The 18,044-nt window shown below is 42.5% G+C and overlaps 1 protein-coding gene across 1 annotated transcript in view; it reads right to left on the bottom strand.

The window, feature by feature from the left end:
- Positions 1 to 4,948: 4,948 nt before the first annotated feature.
- MED20 (mediator complex subunit 20) overlaps positions 4,949 to 18,044 on the bottom strand; it is a 35,851-nt gene continuing 22,755 nt past the window's right edge. The window contains exons 2-4 of the mRNA XM_068269482.1: positions 11,794 to 11,948; positions 9,335 to 9,588; positions 4,949 to 5,185 (exon numbers count right to left, since the gene is read on the bottom strand). Coding sequence (XP_068125583.1) covers positions 4,967 to 5,185; positions 9,335 to 9,588; positions 11,794 to 11,948 — 628 coding nt within the window. The 3' untranslated portion in view covers positions 4,949 to 4,966. The remainder of the gene's footprint in view (positions 5,186 to 9,334; positions 9,589 to 11,793; positions 11,949 to 18,044) is intronic.

Genomic DNA, 18,044 nt, shown 5'->3' with positions numbered 1-18,044 from the left:
AGGCTGGAATGTGCTGTGCTGCTTGTGATTGGATAGAAGCTATACACACCCTCTCCAGGCCCCCTGCACACTCTGTATGACTCACACACTGAGCTCCTCTCAGCCTATCACTTGCTATGTCTTTTGTTTGTAAACGCTGCATAAAAATTGCAATTACAAGCCAGGATTGCAGCAGGAAGTGGCAGAAACAGCACAGAGGGACCCAGGAGAACATAATGAATAGAATGGTATGCTTTTTATTGTAAGAATTTTAGAGTACAGATTCTCTTTAACCACTTGCCGACCACACACTCATACCGTGCGGCGGCAAAGTGGTAGCTGGAGGAACAGCGACGCAGATCTGCGTCGCCAGATGCCTCCCTAATTAATCAGGAAAGGCCGCTCGCGCGAGTGGCCGTTTCCTGTCAGATCACGGAGCGGGTCTCCGTGAATAGCCTGCGAGCCGCAGACTAAATGTAAACGTAGGAGACATATGTCTCCTTTGTTTACATTGTACGGCGCTGCTGCGCCGTAAGGCAGATCGGCGATCCCCGGCCAATCAGCGGCCGGGGATTGCCGCCATGTGACAGGGGACGTCCTGTCACTGGCTGCACAGGACAGATAGCGTCCTGTGCAGCCCGGATCACCGGGGATGACAGGTAGGAGAGGGAGGGGGGCTTTGAGGTGCCCCCTCCCCCGCAAACCTCAGGCCGGCAGGAGCGATCAGACCCCCCCTGCACATCATCCCCATAGGGGGGAGAAAAGGGGGGTGATCTGGTCGCTCTGCCTGCACCCTGATCTGTGCTGGAGGCTGCAGAGCCCACCCAGCACAGATCACTAAAAACAGCGCTGGTCCTTAAGGGGGGGTAAAGGGTGGGTCATCAAGTGGTTAAGTCACAGCAGAAAAGCAATACTCACAATCCATTTTACCTGTTCAGGCATGACTTATGACTACACACAAGCTAGTTCAACACTTGTCATTATTAGGGCAGTCATATTCCGTCATGTTGTTTAAAGAAGATCTCCAAGGGTTATATGGGGAAACGTGCACTACTAAAACCAGAAAAAAAATATTAATAGATCCTTGAAGGATAATCAACTCTTTTTTGCATCACATTCTTTAGATCTTGAAAAGCTTGTTTTTTACAATTGTGTCTTTAACCACATCAAATAATACAATACATTTAACTGCACTTTTCTAAGACAGAAATTACAAAGCTAGTTGAAGAAATGTGTAAAAAAATTTTATAATGCAGCTGTGTGTTTTTTTTTAATCGTCAAATAGTGTTTTCCAGGGTCTATTACAATCCCTATAAATTCTGTTCACCCTACAGACCATGTCTGTGCAGTAGCTGCACCTGGCCATAGTGCTCACATGAGAACTGTACATAACTGATCTGTATGAGGGAGATCACAGAGGAAATAATTCTACAAGTTATGTTGAGATGTATTAAATAACTGCAGTGCAACCAACTTCGTAACCCTCCTTCCCCACAGCCTCTTTCACAGATTTCACAGAATAATGAGAAGTGGCACACATAACTTCTTATTTTTGTATGTAATGTACACTAAATACATCAAGTAAAGGTTCACAAGGACCATCCATTTGTCTATACAAACTCAAACTACATAGCAAACAATGTATAAAATCATATTACCACAGTGGATACAGTAAACACATTTTGCCATATGCCATAGTTGTAATCCATAATACATTTAAAGTCAATTCCCAATTTTAAAAAATGGTCCCAATGAATCCCCAAAACCTCAGATTTGGTACAGACATTAGATATAAAGATAAGTTTGCCTTAAATACTTTCATTTAAACTGCAAAGACATGAGGTGAGCACAGCAATGCCTTTCTCCTCTAATCAGACTGACGTTCTAGTTTCTATAGTGCCCAGGAGTCCAGGACTTACCACTTCAAGGACCGCTCTCATGAACAGTTGTACAACGAAAGGTTAGGAGGAGCACCACAATAGGTCAACACTAGTGTGCCACGATCTCAGCCCCTATGTCCCTTGAGGCTCTAAGTAGTAGGACTCCAACGATGGATCGGCACCACACTCAGGTAAAGAGGTCTTTACCTGAGTGCAGTGCCGATCCATCATTGGAGTTCTACTCATAAAAAAATTGTACATTTTTAAATAAATACATCTAAGATTTATATGTCCTAGATTAAAATGCACTATACATTACTTTTCTCCCATGTTACAGTCACAATAGGTAGTAACAATCTGACAAGCTTTGGACTAGTGTATCTCCTCATGGCGAACACAGTGAATCCAGCACAAGAGACATGAGCGGACAGGGAGTAACTTTGGCGCTGTCAGAAGAAGCTGAAGTTACTTTTAAAAAATCAGTCAGCCAAATTATTTCATTCCCCACCATCCATGGTGGCCTGGAGGAGGAGTAGTATTTAACACGGTCAGGACTTGTGCAGCAGCAGGATCAGCCATATACCGGCTGTGTCCCATGCAGATTCCTCTCGTACACCCTCATCGTGTATTCTCAGGATTTGCTTGATTTCCAAAAGAATTTACTCAACAGGAGTTGCTCAGCCCAATTGCCAAAATAGTGAACAAATGAGTATGGAGGCTGGTATTTTTGTACAGATGTTTTTCTTTCCAGGGAGTGCTTTAGTAAAGAATAAATCAGATACTGATGATCCCCTATGAGGTGATGGACTAGTCCAAAACCGGTCAGATTTTTACTACGTATTGTGATAGTTACATAGGAAAAAAGTAATTTATGGTGCATTTTACTCTGGGAAAAATGTATGTCTGCATTTTATAATTTCACAATTTTTCATGATAGTGGTCCTCTTACAAAAAGTAATACTAGAGTTCATAAGCAGAACTCAGGTTTAGAACTAAAAATTACCTGTAAAGAGATAACCATATACTTAACCTAAGCTCCCAATGCACCCCAAAGCCTCTCTGCTTTAGGTTGCAGTCTCTTCTTCATTGCCATGACACTGACGAAGAGCCTCCATGTGCATCTTCAGAAATGGTTTCCTCATCCAATGACAAGTAGTATGAGAAGGTAAGGGCAAGCATCTATGGTCGACAGGGCCATTAGCCACTTACTTCTCTCATGACTGGAACAGGCAGGGCAGATAGACGTTTGAGGACTGATATACCTGCCAATCATCTCACAGCTTTAACATAAAGCTGTTTGCAAAATAAAGAGGGACACTGGGGTCCAATGGGAGATTTCCTATAGAACTCAGTTCCTGGTTTTCTCTCTGCAGGTGGTTTTTAGTTTAAAGTGGTCTCAGCATTTCCTCTTTATTCTAAAAGATTATTTACAGCCTTAAACTTACTTCCACAAAACAAAATTGTACCAGTACAGCATTCAGTTAAACACAGCACTTGGTTCTGCAGTGGAAAGCTTATTCAGCTTATTTGGGAACTTGTAATTTGTAAACGGACAATATTTCTTGTGCACAAAAGCAAATATGGTAACTGTATGGGTTATAAAAAGTAGGAAAACACATTTTTATTGAATGTTATGTCAGAGTTTTATACCACTTTAATACCTAAAAAGTTGAGAAGCAGCATCCTGCCTCCACTGCTTGAATTGGAAAAAGGATGAAAGAGGCCATTGCATTCACACTATTGACTGTGACTCTGCAGTCTAATATACAACATTCATATTACCTTGGCCCGAAGAACTAAATAACACTAAGGATGCAATAACTAGCAGATAAATTACTGCTGATTGCCTGAATTCTGGTTATACTAACACGGACATTTACTCACAAGCAAGTAAGTGCTTTATGACATAGCAATATGTGATATATGCTGCAGCCAGCAAAACATTCTTGCTCAGTTACTAGAACAAAAGAGGTTTTCCATAGTGTGACCCCCCCCCCCCCCTAACAGCTGTGTGTGGGGTGGGGGGTAGTAGTAGTTGTTTTTTTTTAACTGTAACTAGCTAAAAGACTTTGGGGTTGTTCTTTATGACCCCCGTGTTCATCAGTGGTTTGACTGCAGTGTGGCTCTTGTTGCTAGAAGGTTTCTCCCCACACTGCTAGCAGTTTCCTATTTTGTTTGAAGAGAGCCCCGATGAGGTCCATCCTCCTCAAACTCTTCAGCTCAATTAACTTTCTGGCTTTGGAACCTCCTATTTGTGGGCTAAATTGGCAAGTCTCGTCAGCTCTGCCAGAAAATTCAAATAACTCCCTTTTAATATATGTAGCTGCCACTACCATTCATGTCAGCACACAAAACCATACAGAGCCCGCCGGTCTTTGGGAGCCCGAGTGCTTCCGAAGACTTCCGAAGTCTCCGATAGTGGGAGATTCATACGGAGGAGCTTGCGTGGGAACGAGAACGCTGTGGGAAGGCTCAATAGGACCCAGAGCCTTCTCTTCGGCAAGCATCTGGGGTTTTATTTTATTTTTTTTTCCTTTCAGAGTCAGTCATATTGAACTAACTTATGGACAATTTTTGCATAAACATTAATTTATGCATATGATTAAAGGCTGAACTTCTCTCATACTGGTTTCTCGATAGCAACTGATGAAGTAAACACCAGTCAGCAAAATCCAAAAACAAGTTTAGTGCATCACTCCCTAGTCTCTATGCCATGTTCGGAGAATGAGAGACCTGTTGGGACTATTTTGAAAAGAACCAAAGACAAGCTTTAATTTGAAGTAATTACACTTACAACTAATGTGATACTAGAACTACTGTACTTGAAAAAATATACCTCTGGCGCTCAAAAATGCTACAATCAGTTACAAAGAATGTGCCCATCTGTCACAGTACAGCAGATAAGATAGGAGGTCACAGGCAGAGCTTCACTCTACTCTCCTGTAGCTCCAGCCTTTTATGAGCCAGTTCTTTATGATAAATCCTCACTGCTATTCAGAAGTCAACAAAGTAAGATGATAAGGACTTCCAAACACATCCATTTGTTTACCACCCTTGTCTGCAGAAAGTCTACATTTTAACACAGAGGGTAGTTGCATGCTTGTTTATTATAATCTCATGCCAGCCACTGTGCCCTGCTGCTGCTTTCGGATTTTGTTAAGAAGCTCCATGTATTGCACCATAGTGTCTGCAGGTGAGTACAGCGCATCGTGTTTGGAACTGAAAACTGGGGGTACAGAAGGAGCATGACTGCCCATAAAGCTCTGCATAAATTCGACCATCAGATTCCAGCAGTCACCTGGCACGGCGCACGGGCAATAATCCACCTGTGAAACACACACAAATAGAGTTTAAAGATTAAATATTAAGCCCACGTATATACAAATAGTTCTCTACTTTTAAACACTTGCGTTACAAAGGTCTCATAAATACAAAGTACAAAATGTACTGTAGGGTTATTGCTATTACATATTTGTGAAATTACATTACAGAATTGTATAAACTGATGTAAGGTGTTTAAAGTACATTAAAACAACCAAAAGAACATGGTTTATAATGTACATTTCCCAAAAGTAAATCTTTTATCCACACACACCATTATGTATAATACATGACCAGGTATGTAACAAAAGCCCCTGCAAGGGATGCAGGCGTATGGGGGCCCATGGAGGGGGTTTAAAGCCTGGTTAGGGGCCCATCCAGGACCATTTTTAGTGGCAGGAGGGGGGCGCAGCACAGGAGGGGTGGTAGTAGGTACATAGTGGCAGGGAGGAGGCCCTACTCCCCCCCCCCCCACTCCTTCAGCGCTCCTGGCTCCCCCCTCCAGTAATGATAGAAGCAGCAGCAGGTGGGGAAATCATCTCTCTCTGGATCCAGGCGGTAACGGCGCTCTGTGCCTGTATCTATCATGTCTTCAACGCCGCTAATTAGAAAGTAGAATCAGCGGCGTTGGAAACATAGAAGACAGACGCACACCATGCAGTGCTCCATCTCTGCCTGGAAATAGGGGTGTGGCCCAGAGATTTCTAATTATGCCCCTGTACATGACTCAGACAAGTTCGGCTTACAAACAACCTCCCAGAACAGTAGCTGTTTGTAAGTAGGGGACACCAGTAAAAAGGAATATGAAGGCTGCAACTGCAGACTAATGACGGGTGAAAAATTCTTATAACATGCAAATGTCTACTGTCCCATAAAGAAAAAAAATGAGTCGATCAATGCCAGCAGTACCTAATCAATTAGTTAGCAGCTGATTAATCATCCAGCAGCCATAGGGTTTGATTGGCTAAATTTAAATATTAAGACTGCACCACCCACTAAAAAAAACTCCATTATACTCGCCCAGATTCACAGTTCCAGCGATGTTATTGCTGTGGTATTGTCTCCCAGTTGGCGTCCACTGACTCAGTTCCTGGAGGCCAGCTGGGACACTGTCCTCATGTTCCTCCCACCAGGCTTGCTGCTGGGAAGGATGCAAATGGCACCTGTGAGCTATGGGACAGAGTCTCAGCACTGGTGTGAAGGCCAGGGTTATTTAAACTCTGGTCAAACAACATTCAGTGCTACATCATTTTATGCAGCCACTGCGTCTTGTCATGCTGTTTCTTGCGATTGGTCACAGTCAGCTTCCCTGTCAGTCCTACCTTCCAGTCCACCCCCTCAGTCCTACCTTCCTGTCCACCCTGTCAGTCCTACCTTCCTGTCCACCCTGTCAGTCCTACCTTCTGGTCTGCCCTGCCAGTACTACCTTTCAGTCCTTTCTGCCAGTCAGTCCTACCTATCACTTCTCCCAGACCAGGCTTTCTTCCCCTCACTATGGGCTTCACCCTCTATAGCTTGGTGGCCCCTAGGCTGCAAAGTAGCCCATCATTCCAAGCAGGGTGCTCTGGTGAAGACCTGTAGTCACTTCACACAATGGTAGTGCCCACACCAACCACCAAACCTAAGATCAACAGGGCACTAAAAACAGATAAAAATGCTAATACTTAATAGTCAATTTTCAGCATCATGAAGGCTATAGACTGATGGCCATGTGAAATAGTCAAGGCCTAGTAAGATGCAAACATGGAGGACTGGGTGTCTAGGTGTGTGTTCCTTTAGCCACTTTTTTACGGACCAGAATGGCTGGCATGGAGATTTTCTGTCAATTTTAAATCCAGATGTTGATTGTGGGGTTTTGCAAAGTTTCAGACCAGTCTGTTTCGGAGAAATACATTTCTTAATTATTATCAATCTTTTTACACTAACTTGCTGCAGTATATGCAGGCAATGGATGCAAATAAATAACTGTAACTCTCCTTCAGCTAAACCATTTCATAATACGGTAAATGCAATGGAGGAATTTGGAAGAGGCATACCTTGCCGTAGGTAGTTGGGTGCATAGACAGGATGCAACGCCACGTGGATGCAATGCATGAAGTCCAAGGTCGGCTAGCACACCAGCATTATTTGCAGGATGATTTATTCTGTCTTACACATGTCAACACAAATTTGTTTCCCCATTTTCCGAAACAATTGTTATAATTTGACAATACTCCTGCAAATAATTTTTGGTGTGCTAGCCAACCTTGAACTTCATACATAAAGGGAAATGAGATTGTGAAACCGCATCTTGCACATTTTCACTGCTCTTTTTATGGGAATTAAAACGGAGACACCATTTCCTTAAAACTACTATCCGGCCAAGAAGTTGCATGATCTGCTTAGCAGCCAATGCAGAGAGTGAACGCTTAAAAGGTTAAGACGTTTACCTGCAAATGATAGTCATTTGTAGAAATGACATGGCAGACAAAGGTGCAAAAATAATAAGTTATCTTTTGAGGCACTGGGAAGGTAAAGTTATGGAGGGGGCAGCATCATGGCTTTGTGATGTGGTTGGGTAACGGGAAATAATAAAAAGTGTGCTGCCATCTAGCAGGGTGCCTACCACTATCTGGGTAGGGGTGATGACCATTCTTAATTTTTAAGAAGAAAAAAAATAGTTCTACTTTTAGTTAGTCTTCCAGAACTGTATGCTTCATTATAAACCAAGATTTTTGGGGGTCAAAAAATGGTTTCTTATATCAAATCTTTGTTTATATTTGTACTTATATACAGTATGTACTTGTATTAATGCTTGCAGTGTATACAGAAGAATGCCTACTCCCTCTCCTTCATTCATATCGGCAGTGAAGAGTGGGACCCACAACAATGCTGAAGAACTTTAGTGGTTGCAATGCACAACAGTCAGGGCCTGGAAGACATGAGGGCTGGCAGTGGCCAAAGGCAGCAATGGAATGGAATGCACGCAGGGCACTTGACACTTGTGAGCAGCGCTTTAAAAACCTGGTACCCACTTTCAATAATCACTGACCAACTTTACCACCTCCATGTTGTATGAGGGTCAACAGATATTGAATGCTATGAGCAGATTGTGCAGGCAAACCCTCATACTACATGGAGGTGGTAAAATTGGTCAGTGATTGGCCATTGTATGTATGTACCCTTAGCCTTGGCTGTTCATTAGGCAAATCTCTCCTCTCCTTACCAGATATCTTTTTTTACTGCTTTCTCTGCTCTCAGATAGGGTTGAGACACACTTGCCAGTGTTTTGGCCAGCGTTTGCGTTTAAAAAAAAAAATTCATTCTCGAGAATAGCGGTAGAATCACCGTGACCAATTTTGTTGCTCCTTTGATGCGACTCTCGTTCAAGTGAATGAGAGAACACTTATCAAAATGCAAATGCTGTGTAAAATGCAGGCATACAAAGACTGCTGCCCGGCAGCGACTCGATCCCTCAGACGACAGTTCAGGGTGGAATCCTTACAGAGACATCTGCGTTCTGTTGCTATGTAGGGGGAGGAGGGCCAATGTTGCGGCGTACGACAGGTGGGTTGAGTAGGAAAACAATGCCCTCAGTCAAGATGACCTGCTAGGCAGATCTCTCGCCAAGGCACCAACACAGCCGTGACTGAGAACCATCTAGCATGCGTAGAAGGCTTTCAGAGAAAAATCTGTCTGCAGCCTGGAGGCACACAGCTCCCTGACTGGTAAGACTGCATGCAAAGATTGAACTAAAGCTATTAAACCTTCGGGACACTTGTTAGGACTGGTGGATTAAGGTATGCTGTTAATAATCAGTTAACAGTGCTCTATTAAACCCAATCTACACGATACGATTCTTTGTACGATTCGATTACGATTCTATTTACAATTCAATTAAATCCAACATGTCCGATCCTGATTCGATTCAATTCGATTTGCAATTGCAAAACAATGGCAAATCGAATTAAATCGAATCTGATCCTGATCGGACTTTTTGGATTTAATCAGATCGTAAAAAGAATCGTAATCGAATCGTACAAAGAATCGTATCGTGTAGATAGGGCTTTAAGGTTAGTGCTAATCTAGGCATCTTTGAGTAAGTCCTTATATACAGTGTGAGGGAACACCCAGCCACCTTTCCTCAAACATAGAGGGTGTGCACAAACTCTTACCTCCACAGATATTCCTCGACCGCTCTGTCCCATAGTGACTGTTCCAATCTTAATTAGAAAGTCACAAAACTGATAGCGTGTTCCCCGCGTCTCCATCTTGTTAGCTTTGGCATTTTGAAAGAATCCTTTTAATTTTATCATAAGTACATCAAAGTTTTGGTCAGCAACTAAGCAGGGTCCATTCTCAAACAGAGCAAAAGTACTGAGCGGATGTTCAGAACTGTGCATAATGTAAAGAAGCTTCCCTGGTTGACCTAAAAATGATTCATAAAAATAAAAAAAATATGAGTTAATGCAAGCAATAACATTTGTTATTGTGATACTGTTTGTGTCAAAATGACAGCAGCCAGTTTAGGCCATTGGTATGCACCACTGCTCCTTCCACAGCCTCATGGCAGGTAAAATAGTAGATAAAAATAAACACAGCATTGAGATTCCCCCATGACAAAATGGAACAGTTCCCTCATCCATGGGCAGCATATCAGCTCACCAGTTTCAAAGACTTATACTAAGTAAAGGTACAGCACATTTTAAAGAGGAATTGTAGTGGAAACACATTGATGAATAAAATGGCTTATTTTTTTACAATATTAAATTCATAAATTATTTAGTCAGTGTTCATTTTGGTGACATCCAGCTGAGGAGTTGCAGAGTGATCGTCAGCGCAGCATATGCCCGCCTGTGGGGCTCCAGTATTTACTACAGAGGCGCATCAGGAAGCTGTGTGTCTCTCACTACCTCCATGCACTCCAGCGATGTCAATCTATCCATTCGCTGCTAGTGGTTGGCATCTCCTCCTGCATGTGGCATGTAATGACACGACTTGAGAGTGAGATGCTGGGCACTACAGCGAGTTGGGAGCGGAGTGGATAGACGGATATCACTGGAGCGCATTGGATAATGTGAGAGCTACATGGCTTTGAGCTGCGCCCATATATTGGGGCCGAAGGGCATTGGACCGGGGAAAAATGGCAGGGGGGCACACAGGGCAGGGGGGACACTGGACCAGGGGAACCCAACGGGGGGGAGGAACACTAGACAAAGGGAACACAGGACCAGAGGGACAAAGGTTGGGGTTGCACACACTGGACTCTGGGGAACACAGCAGGTGAAACACATGACAGTGGGAACACGGGACCAGTGGAGGGTCAAGGGGATGAACACCCGGGGGGAAGGGGGGGGGGTTAAACTAGAAACAGACAGAGGAATGGGGAATTCTAGACTGGGGTGGGGCATGGGAACACAGGACGGTAAGGCTCAGGACCAGGGATACGCTCCATATACTGGGCTGGAGAGCAAGACAGGCGGCCACTAGACACCAAGGAAGCTATATGGGGGAGGAGGGGGAAATACTAAACATCTGGAAGCCATGGGGGGAGCCAATATACCATCAGGGAAGGCTGTATAGGGGAGAGGGAACCAATAGACAGAGTGATCTCACAGTTTCCCTTCTAGATTTTTTTCTCATCTTCTGTAACATTAGCAAACTTTACAAAGCAACAACTTTTACATTCATGAAAACATTCATGGCACTGGCTTTAGCTGTATTTGATGTAACAGTGATTATGTCCTGTGCTGAAATGGAGATGCCAAGAGTGTATGCTATGAAAACTCCCCTGGCACCACCGGCAGCATTTTGTAGATCCAGACCTGGCAAACAGAAGCAGCATGCTGAGATAGGAAACCAGTGCACCTAGAAATCCACATACAATGGAGTTGATCTACTAAAGTTGGAGAACTCTGAAGTATACTGGAGAACATAAGTGATCCAACAAACATTGACAATTTTTGTCTAAAATTAGGTGGCAAAATGTGCAGTCCTTGTCTGGGTCATATGGCAATACAGTAAGGATACAGAAAGGTTAATAATTAGCAGCTGTGTGACACGACACCGGACCATACGTCACTTGCAATTCCAACCAAAGACAATCCTCAGCCTATCCAGGCAAGTTTCATCACCAGTTCACTAGTTTTAACCAATCGACAGTCCTCTCACTGTCCTCTGTATTTACCATTTGCCTGTATTGTGAATACTCAATGACCTATACCATTAATAAATTATTGAGTCTTGTCCTCCTACTAACATATCATTCATGTAAAAATAACAGCTGTAATGGTTTTCCTTCTGGCATTTGGTCACTTACGATCTATGCAATTTCCTTTCAATAAAGGCTTTTTTGTTTAAAAAAATAAATGGTAATGCAACCTTGGTGTACATACATACCAATTCTGTCAGGAAAAAGGAACCCGGTCTGAAGCCAACAAAAAAATTATTTTATGTGATTGGGGGTTTATCTACAGTCTCTATTGATTAGTGACTCACGTATGAAACTCCTACTGAAATGTGACTGGAACAAAACTTTGGGTAATAAAATGGCTGCATTCAGTCTGAAAAGGAAACAGGACTACTTGTCTATAAAGAATATCTTGTGGTGGCATTGAGAAGTGGTTTCCAGTACCTGTGCTTCCCACACTGGCGCCTGCAGTGTGATAGGTCTCACAGTCCACATAAAATGTTCCTTGCTTCTCTGCTCCTAGTTGCTCCAACCTGCGAGTAAGAAGTTCCACTGTCTGCTGCACACTCTTCCCTTCTGCCAAAGGTACCTGGGTCACACTGACAGGAGGGGGGAATAGACACAGTTAATGCTTTTCATTTGATTCTTAGAAAATGTACGGTATATCAAAACACGGTTTACTATAGAATTAGAAATAGTAGAATTGTGCTCCTTTTTACGCCAAGTATCACTGGAATATTAGCTGGCCCAGGAGCTTGGCTAGAAGTGTAACAAAAACAAAACCTTTAGGCTAAAGGTGGCCATACACTGGTCGATTTGCCATCAGATTCGACCAACAGATAGATCCCTCTCTGATCGAATCTGATCAGAGAGGGATCGTATGGCTGCCTTTACTGCAAACAGATTGCGAACCGATTTCAGCCTGAAACCGTTCACAATCTGTTGTGGTGGTGCTGCTGCTGCTGCCCCCGCCCGCCCGCATACATTACCTGCTCCGCCGGCGCGACTCCAGTCCCCCAGTCACCGCTGCTCTGTCTGCGCTCTGGTCTCCAGGTCCGGCATGCCTCACTTCTTCTAGCCCGGCAGGAAGTTTAAACAGTAGAGGGCGCTCTACTGTTTAAACTTCCTGCCGGGCTAGAAGAAGTGAGGCATGCCGGACCTGGAGACCAGAGCGCAGACAGAGCAGCGGTGACCGGGAGACTGGAGTCGCGCCGGCGGAGCAGGTAATGTATGCGGGCTCTATTGCGTCGGTCGTCGGGCACTCGAACGCCGCTAGCGATGCGCTCTTTACCCGCGGGCGAGCGACGGTTATTTTCCGCACGGCACGATCGACGGGATCGGACGAAATGGATCGAAATTCGGCGTGTAGCGTGAACGATTGGCAGCAGATTCGATCCCAGTGATCGAATCTGCTGTCGAAACGGGCGCAAATCGGGCCAGTGTATGGCCAGCTTAAGAATTATATTAGATTTACCAATAGCCATACACAATTTTTTTTTCTCATAATACATTAGATGCTAGATTTGATTTAAAAAAAGAAAGATCAACAGTAAAACAGAAGTATTAAAATGTGAAGTCTTCTTGATCCAATATTTTTTGTAATTGATTAAACATTCATGTCTTGAGTCTGTTGCCACATAGATCAAACATGGCAGAAGTAAGGTGGTCCACACTACAAAGTGTTGTGCAATTGATGGTTAATTACGTTTGCAGTGCACTGAGTAGTAAAAAGTACTGTGTGGAGACAGACACAGCGATGTGGAGTGAGTAAATCCAGAAACAAATGCCCATATGCAATTAACTTTTTCACCTGAGTTTTCTCCTAGGTGTATTTTTTAAACTGGCCAATAAAATGCCTTTTAAGCCACCAGCAAGCAAGAAAATACTCAAAATAATTTTCATAGAACTTTTTCACCTACTTTTCAGTAGTTTTTTTCAGTTGAAAAGTGCTGGAAAGTTATTTTAAATAGAAGATGAAAAATTATCTCCTAGGAGAAAACTCAGGAGAAAAAAGGAATTGCATATGGGCCAAAGTGACCAATCAAATCCACCGCGTGAGTTAGAGGAACGAAACCAGAGTAAGGAAGTGGAAGAGTGAACTGAAATGGATGAGAATGGCAAGTGCAGAGAGCGCACTGAGGCGCTAAAGTATCAGTGATCTTACCAGGCAAAGGAGGGACAGATGCTGGAGTGACCCCTGGAGAGGGCCACTCGCGTGGTGGATTCGATTGGTCACTTTTGTTCTAGGTCTACTCACTCTTGTTTTTTCTGCATTACAGCATATACACTTTATTTCTTGCTGGGCAACATAGGCTTTATGTGATACTATTATTCAGCGTTGGCAGCTCATTTTGGCATTAGTGTCATTTTTAGGGATTTAGCACTGTTATTTTATCATTGTATTACTTCATATACACAATATATATATATATATATATATATATATATATATATATATATATATATATATATATATATATATTGTCAACCCCCATTCTTTGCATTTTAAATAATTTTCACAGGTTTGTGCTTATAAATGCATCGAATAATGCTTTTTTGTACTATTGCAAGGGTTGTAGCGGAACGGTCTTTTTCAGGATCTACTTTTCTTGTCTTTACACATTGGCTCATTGATCCTTTCCGCACACTCCTACATATAATATTTGTTATAGGTTGCTTATGGGCTTTACTTATTGATTTTTGATGTCGACGGTGCTTACCCACGTTTGTGAAATAAGAATTCATATACCAGCGGCTTTGGCTTAATGCATAGATAGACACTGCCATATTCACGTAGGTGCAATATGGTTCTGCTCTTGCATGAAGATGAATGTGGTCGCGAACTTCAAGAGGATCCTGGGCAACGGCATTGGTCTAGAGGTCATGAGAAGCCTCCAAATCTGACAAGGATCTCTCTGATCCGTTCCACACACAGACTTTTAATAGATTTTAGTATGACATCTATGAAAAATCTATCAAACCACAGCACTGCACTGATCAATCCAGGATATGGTCTTATTTTGAGCGGTAGTACCCATGAACATATTTTAATTGCACGTAATCCTTTGGTGGATGCTAATTCCCTCTCTCGGAGTAGGCTTTTGTGGTCTGATCAGTAAATGACAGCAGAGTGGTGATGCATGCATGTGTGATTGTGGCAGGAGTGCAAGAAGTTTGTGTAGTTAATTATATGGGATAGCAGGATTAAGCATCCATAAACATGGTGAAAATGTATCTATGCATGATCTCAAGGAGGCCAAGAATAGCTGAACATAGCAATAGGCACATAGCGCATACATTGCACTAGTAGTCCTAAAAATGAGTGAACAGGATGCAATGTTGATGCCTTTAGGCTACTTGCACACCAAGACGTTGCGTTTTAGGGGACGTTATAGTCGCATAACTTGCCCCTAGCGCAACGTATGGTGGTGTTGAAGTTGGACGTCAGATTGAGCTGCGTTATGCAGCTTTCAAAGCAGCCGCTCCATGTTAGTGATAGGAAGTCCGGATCTTTTTAAAGATTCGGATCATTTGAATTGGATCATTGAAAAGAATAATTTGAATCATTTTACTAGGGAAGCAGACTGGGTGAAATGACTAGCAGGACAGGACTTTCCCTGCACTGTACATTCTGTATGTTCCTGTTTCTTCCAGACAGACATCCACTGTGAACCGAATCTTTCATTGTGATGATCCGGATGATTTGACTCACAAAAAAGATCCGGATCAAATGAACGATTCATTCATGATCCGATCAACACTACAGTCCTACCAGGAGTCTCTGCAGTGCAGTGAATATTAATTAGCCATGTGGCTGGCCGCGGAGGAGGAGGGGAGACCTCCTCCTCCAACGTTACTGAGCATGTGCAAGCAGTCTAACGCTGCTTAGCCCAGTATAACGTACAGCATGCAGCACTTTGTTTAAACGTGCTGCGTTACCATGTAACGCAACGTGGGCACTGTGAACAGCACAATTGATTTTACAGTGCTGCGAGTTAGGCTGCGTTACTGGCTGCTGTAACGTGGAACTTTAACGTCCCACTGTGAAACCAGCCTAAAGCATGTCAGGATACAGCAATCAGAATGTACAAGGTGAATTTCCTGTAAGCAAAGTAGGATACATGAACTGAGGAACAGCAATCTGCAGTAGCAGCAGGATCCTTTCAAATTAATTTCATAGCAAACATAACAAGTAAATTGTAACTGGGTAGTGCCTAAACTGATATAAATCTATCCAACTAAAATCAGATGATACACCAGCAACGTCTGCTGGAAGCACAAACCCCTAATACATGGCATAAAAAAAGCTATGGGAAAACACTCTCTGTGGATAGTAGGGAGGCGAAGGAACTTGTCAATGGAACCAATCTAATCTAGTGAAAGAGAAATGTGCAATCATTTGTTAGCAGCCTGGAGTTCAATCCTTAAATAATTGCCTCTGTTAGAACAAAATTAGATTTTTTTTCCTCTCCATGTTTTGGATCCCTTCACTCACTCTTCAAATAAATAGAGAAAGCCAGGCCTTCTTCCCCTCATTTTGCCATCTGAACCTTCAATTCAAATGAGAATGGTGATTAACAGTGTGTGATTAATCCTCTTTCTACCTTACTAGCATGAATCTGGCAGCGCTTACATACACTAGATGCCAGCAATAAAACAAGGCTCATGCCCTTGACCTACTGCTACAGTCAACAGCATATACTGGTACAAATGCTCACCGTGGTACTTGTTCTTTATGGATCTGTAAACACTGATACCTCCATGATGAATCCATTCAATAGCACAGGTGGCACAATGATGCTTAAATGCACTGAGTGGTCAAAACCACCACTGTAATTACTTTATTTTTTCATGTATTAGCCACCAATTGATAAACTATTCACCTACGTACGCATGCACCTTTTTTTTTATTTATTTTTTTTCAATGTGTAAATTGCTATTTAGATATATTTCTTGATCTATTTGTTAAGTGGTGACACCATGTCTATAGCGGGATTAGTGAGGGCAAAGGTTTTTAATTGATTTTTATCATTGAGTTTTTTATTACTTACTAACAATCACTTACGGATTCTGATCATTGTTTATACGATAGAATTATGATATTCAATAAAGAATTTTGATCGACTGGCTATGCGACCATCCTCTGTCTTGTAGGTGGGGATTTACTTAGTTCTTGGATTATTAGCGGTTGGCTAGTTTTTTTTTTTGCTGTGTCAGAATGCCATATTATTTAACAGGTGTTCACCCTTTCTTAGTTATATTCATGGTTTGTGCCACCCGGTCATCCATTTCCCCTTTCCATAGACTCAAGGTACATGCTCAGCCATATCTGAGATGTGTCTGTATAGTGTGGTCATTCCACTGCAGTGATATAAAAAACACGAAAAAAGCGCTCTGATTATCAAGCAATTATAGAAAATGCGTTCCTATCCAGGACAGGTGTGGCTGTCAGTAAGTGTCCAGCCGATCAGCGCATATGTCCCACTTATGGTCAGGCGGGGACGCAGCCTCTCGATCCCTCCGTCATTCTCTGGAACAGTACGGAAGGGGTGAACCGAGCTCCGGTAATGGTAAGTGTCTCCCCTAAGCACGAACTACCTCCCACCGCTGTTGGTCCACTAGCGGAAGAGCGGCCGGCGCACGTAGTGAGATTCCGCCCAGGGCTGTGGAGTCGGAGTCGTGGAGTCGGAGTCGTGGAGTCGGGCAATTTTGGGTGCCTGGAGTCGGAGTCGGGAAAAAATGCACCGACTCCGACTCCTAATGAATTTGTAACTGTAATTAAAATAGAAAATATGATAAAATGTTCTATTTCTCAGATAATAGTCATTAAAAATAATGTATATATACAGTATATATACAGTAATAGCTGTGCTTAGTCCACAAAAATGAAATAAACCAATCAAAATTAGTTACTTGTGCTGCTTCAATAAAGCAGTCCCCGTATTTTTAAGGTCAGCTATACATATCTGATTGTGACTGTATATATGATGTGTACACAGGAATCTCTTATATATACTAAATAACATCTATGCTGTAAGAATAAAGCCTGATGTGTAGCTGTGTCACTAATAGAGATGGTCAACGAGATGGAAATAATTCTGCATTGATGCTGATTTATGCAAATGTATGCACTCCCTTTGCTGATGAAATCAAATAATGTGATATGTTATTAAAATTTGGTTTGGTGACTACAAATTAAAGGGTAACTGAGACGGATGAAAAGTAAAGTTTTATACATACAGTGGAGGAAATAATTATTTGACCCCTCACTGATTTTGTAAGTTTGTCCAATGACAAAGAAATGAAAAGTCTCAGAACAGTATCATTTCAATGGTAGGTTTATTTTAACAGTGGCAGATAGCACATCAAAAGGAAAATCGAAAAAATAACCTTAAAAAATAAAAGATAGCAACGGATTTGCATTTCATTGAGTGAAATACGTTTTTGAACCCCTACCAACCATTAAGAGTTCTGGCTCCCACAGAGTGGTTAGACACTTCTACTCAATTAGTCACCCTCATTAAGGACACCTGTCTTAACCAGTCACCTGTATAAAAGACACCTGTCCACAGAATCAATCAATCAAGCAGACTCCAAACTCTCCAACATGGGAAAGACCAAAGAGCTGTCCAAGGATGTCAGAGACAAAATTGTAGACCTGCACAAGGCTGGAATGGGCTACAAAACCATTAGCA

This window comes from Hyperolius riggenbachi, chromosome 2 (genome assembly GCF_040937935.1).
Source record: "Hyperolius riggenbachi isolate aHypRig1 chromosome 2, aHypRig1.pri, whole genome shotgun sequence".
Lineage (NCBI taxonomy): Eukaryota > Metazoa > Chordata > Amphibia > Anura > Hyperoliidae > Hyperolius > Hyperolius riggenbachi.
Note: the sequence above shows the minus strand (reverse complement) of the source record. Positions and strands in the feature narration are given on the sequence as shown.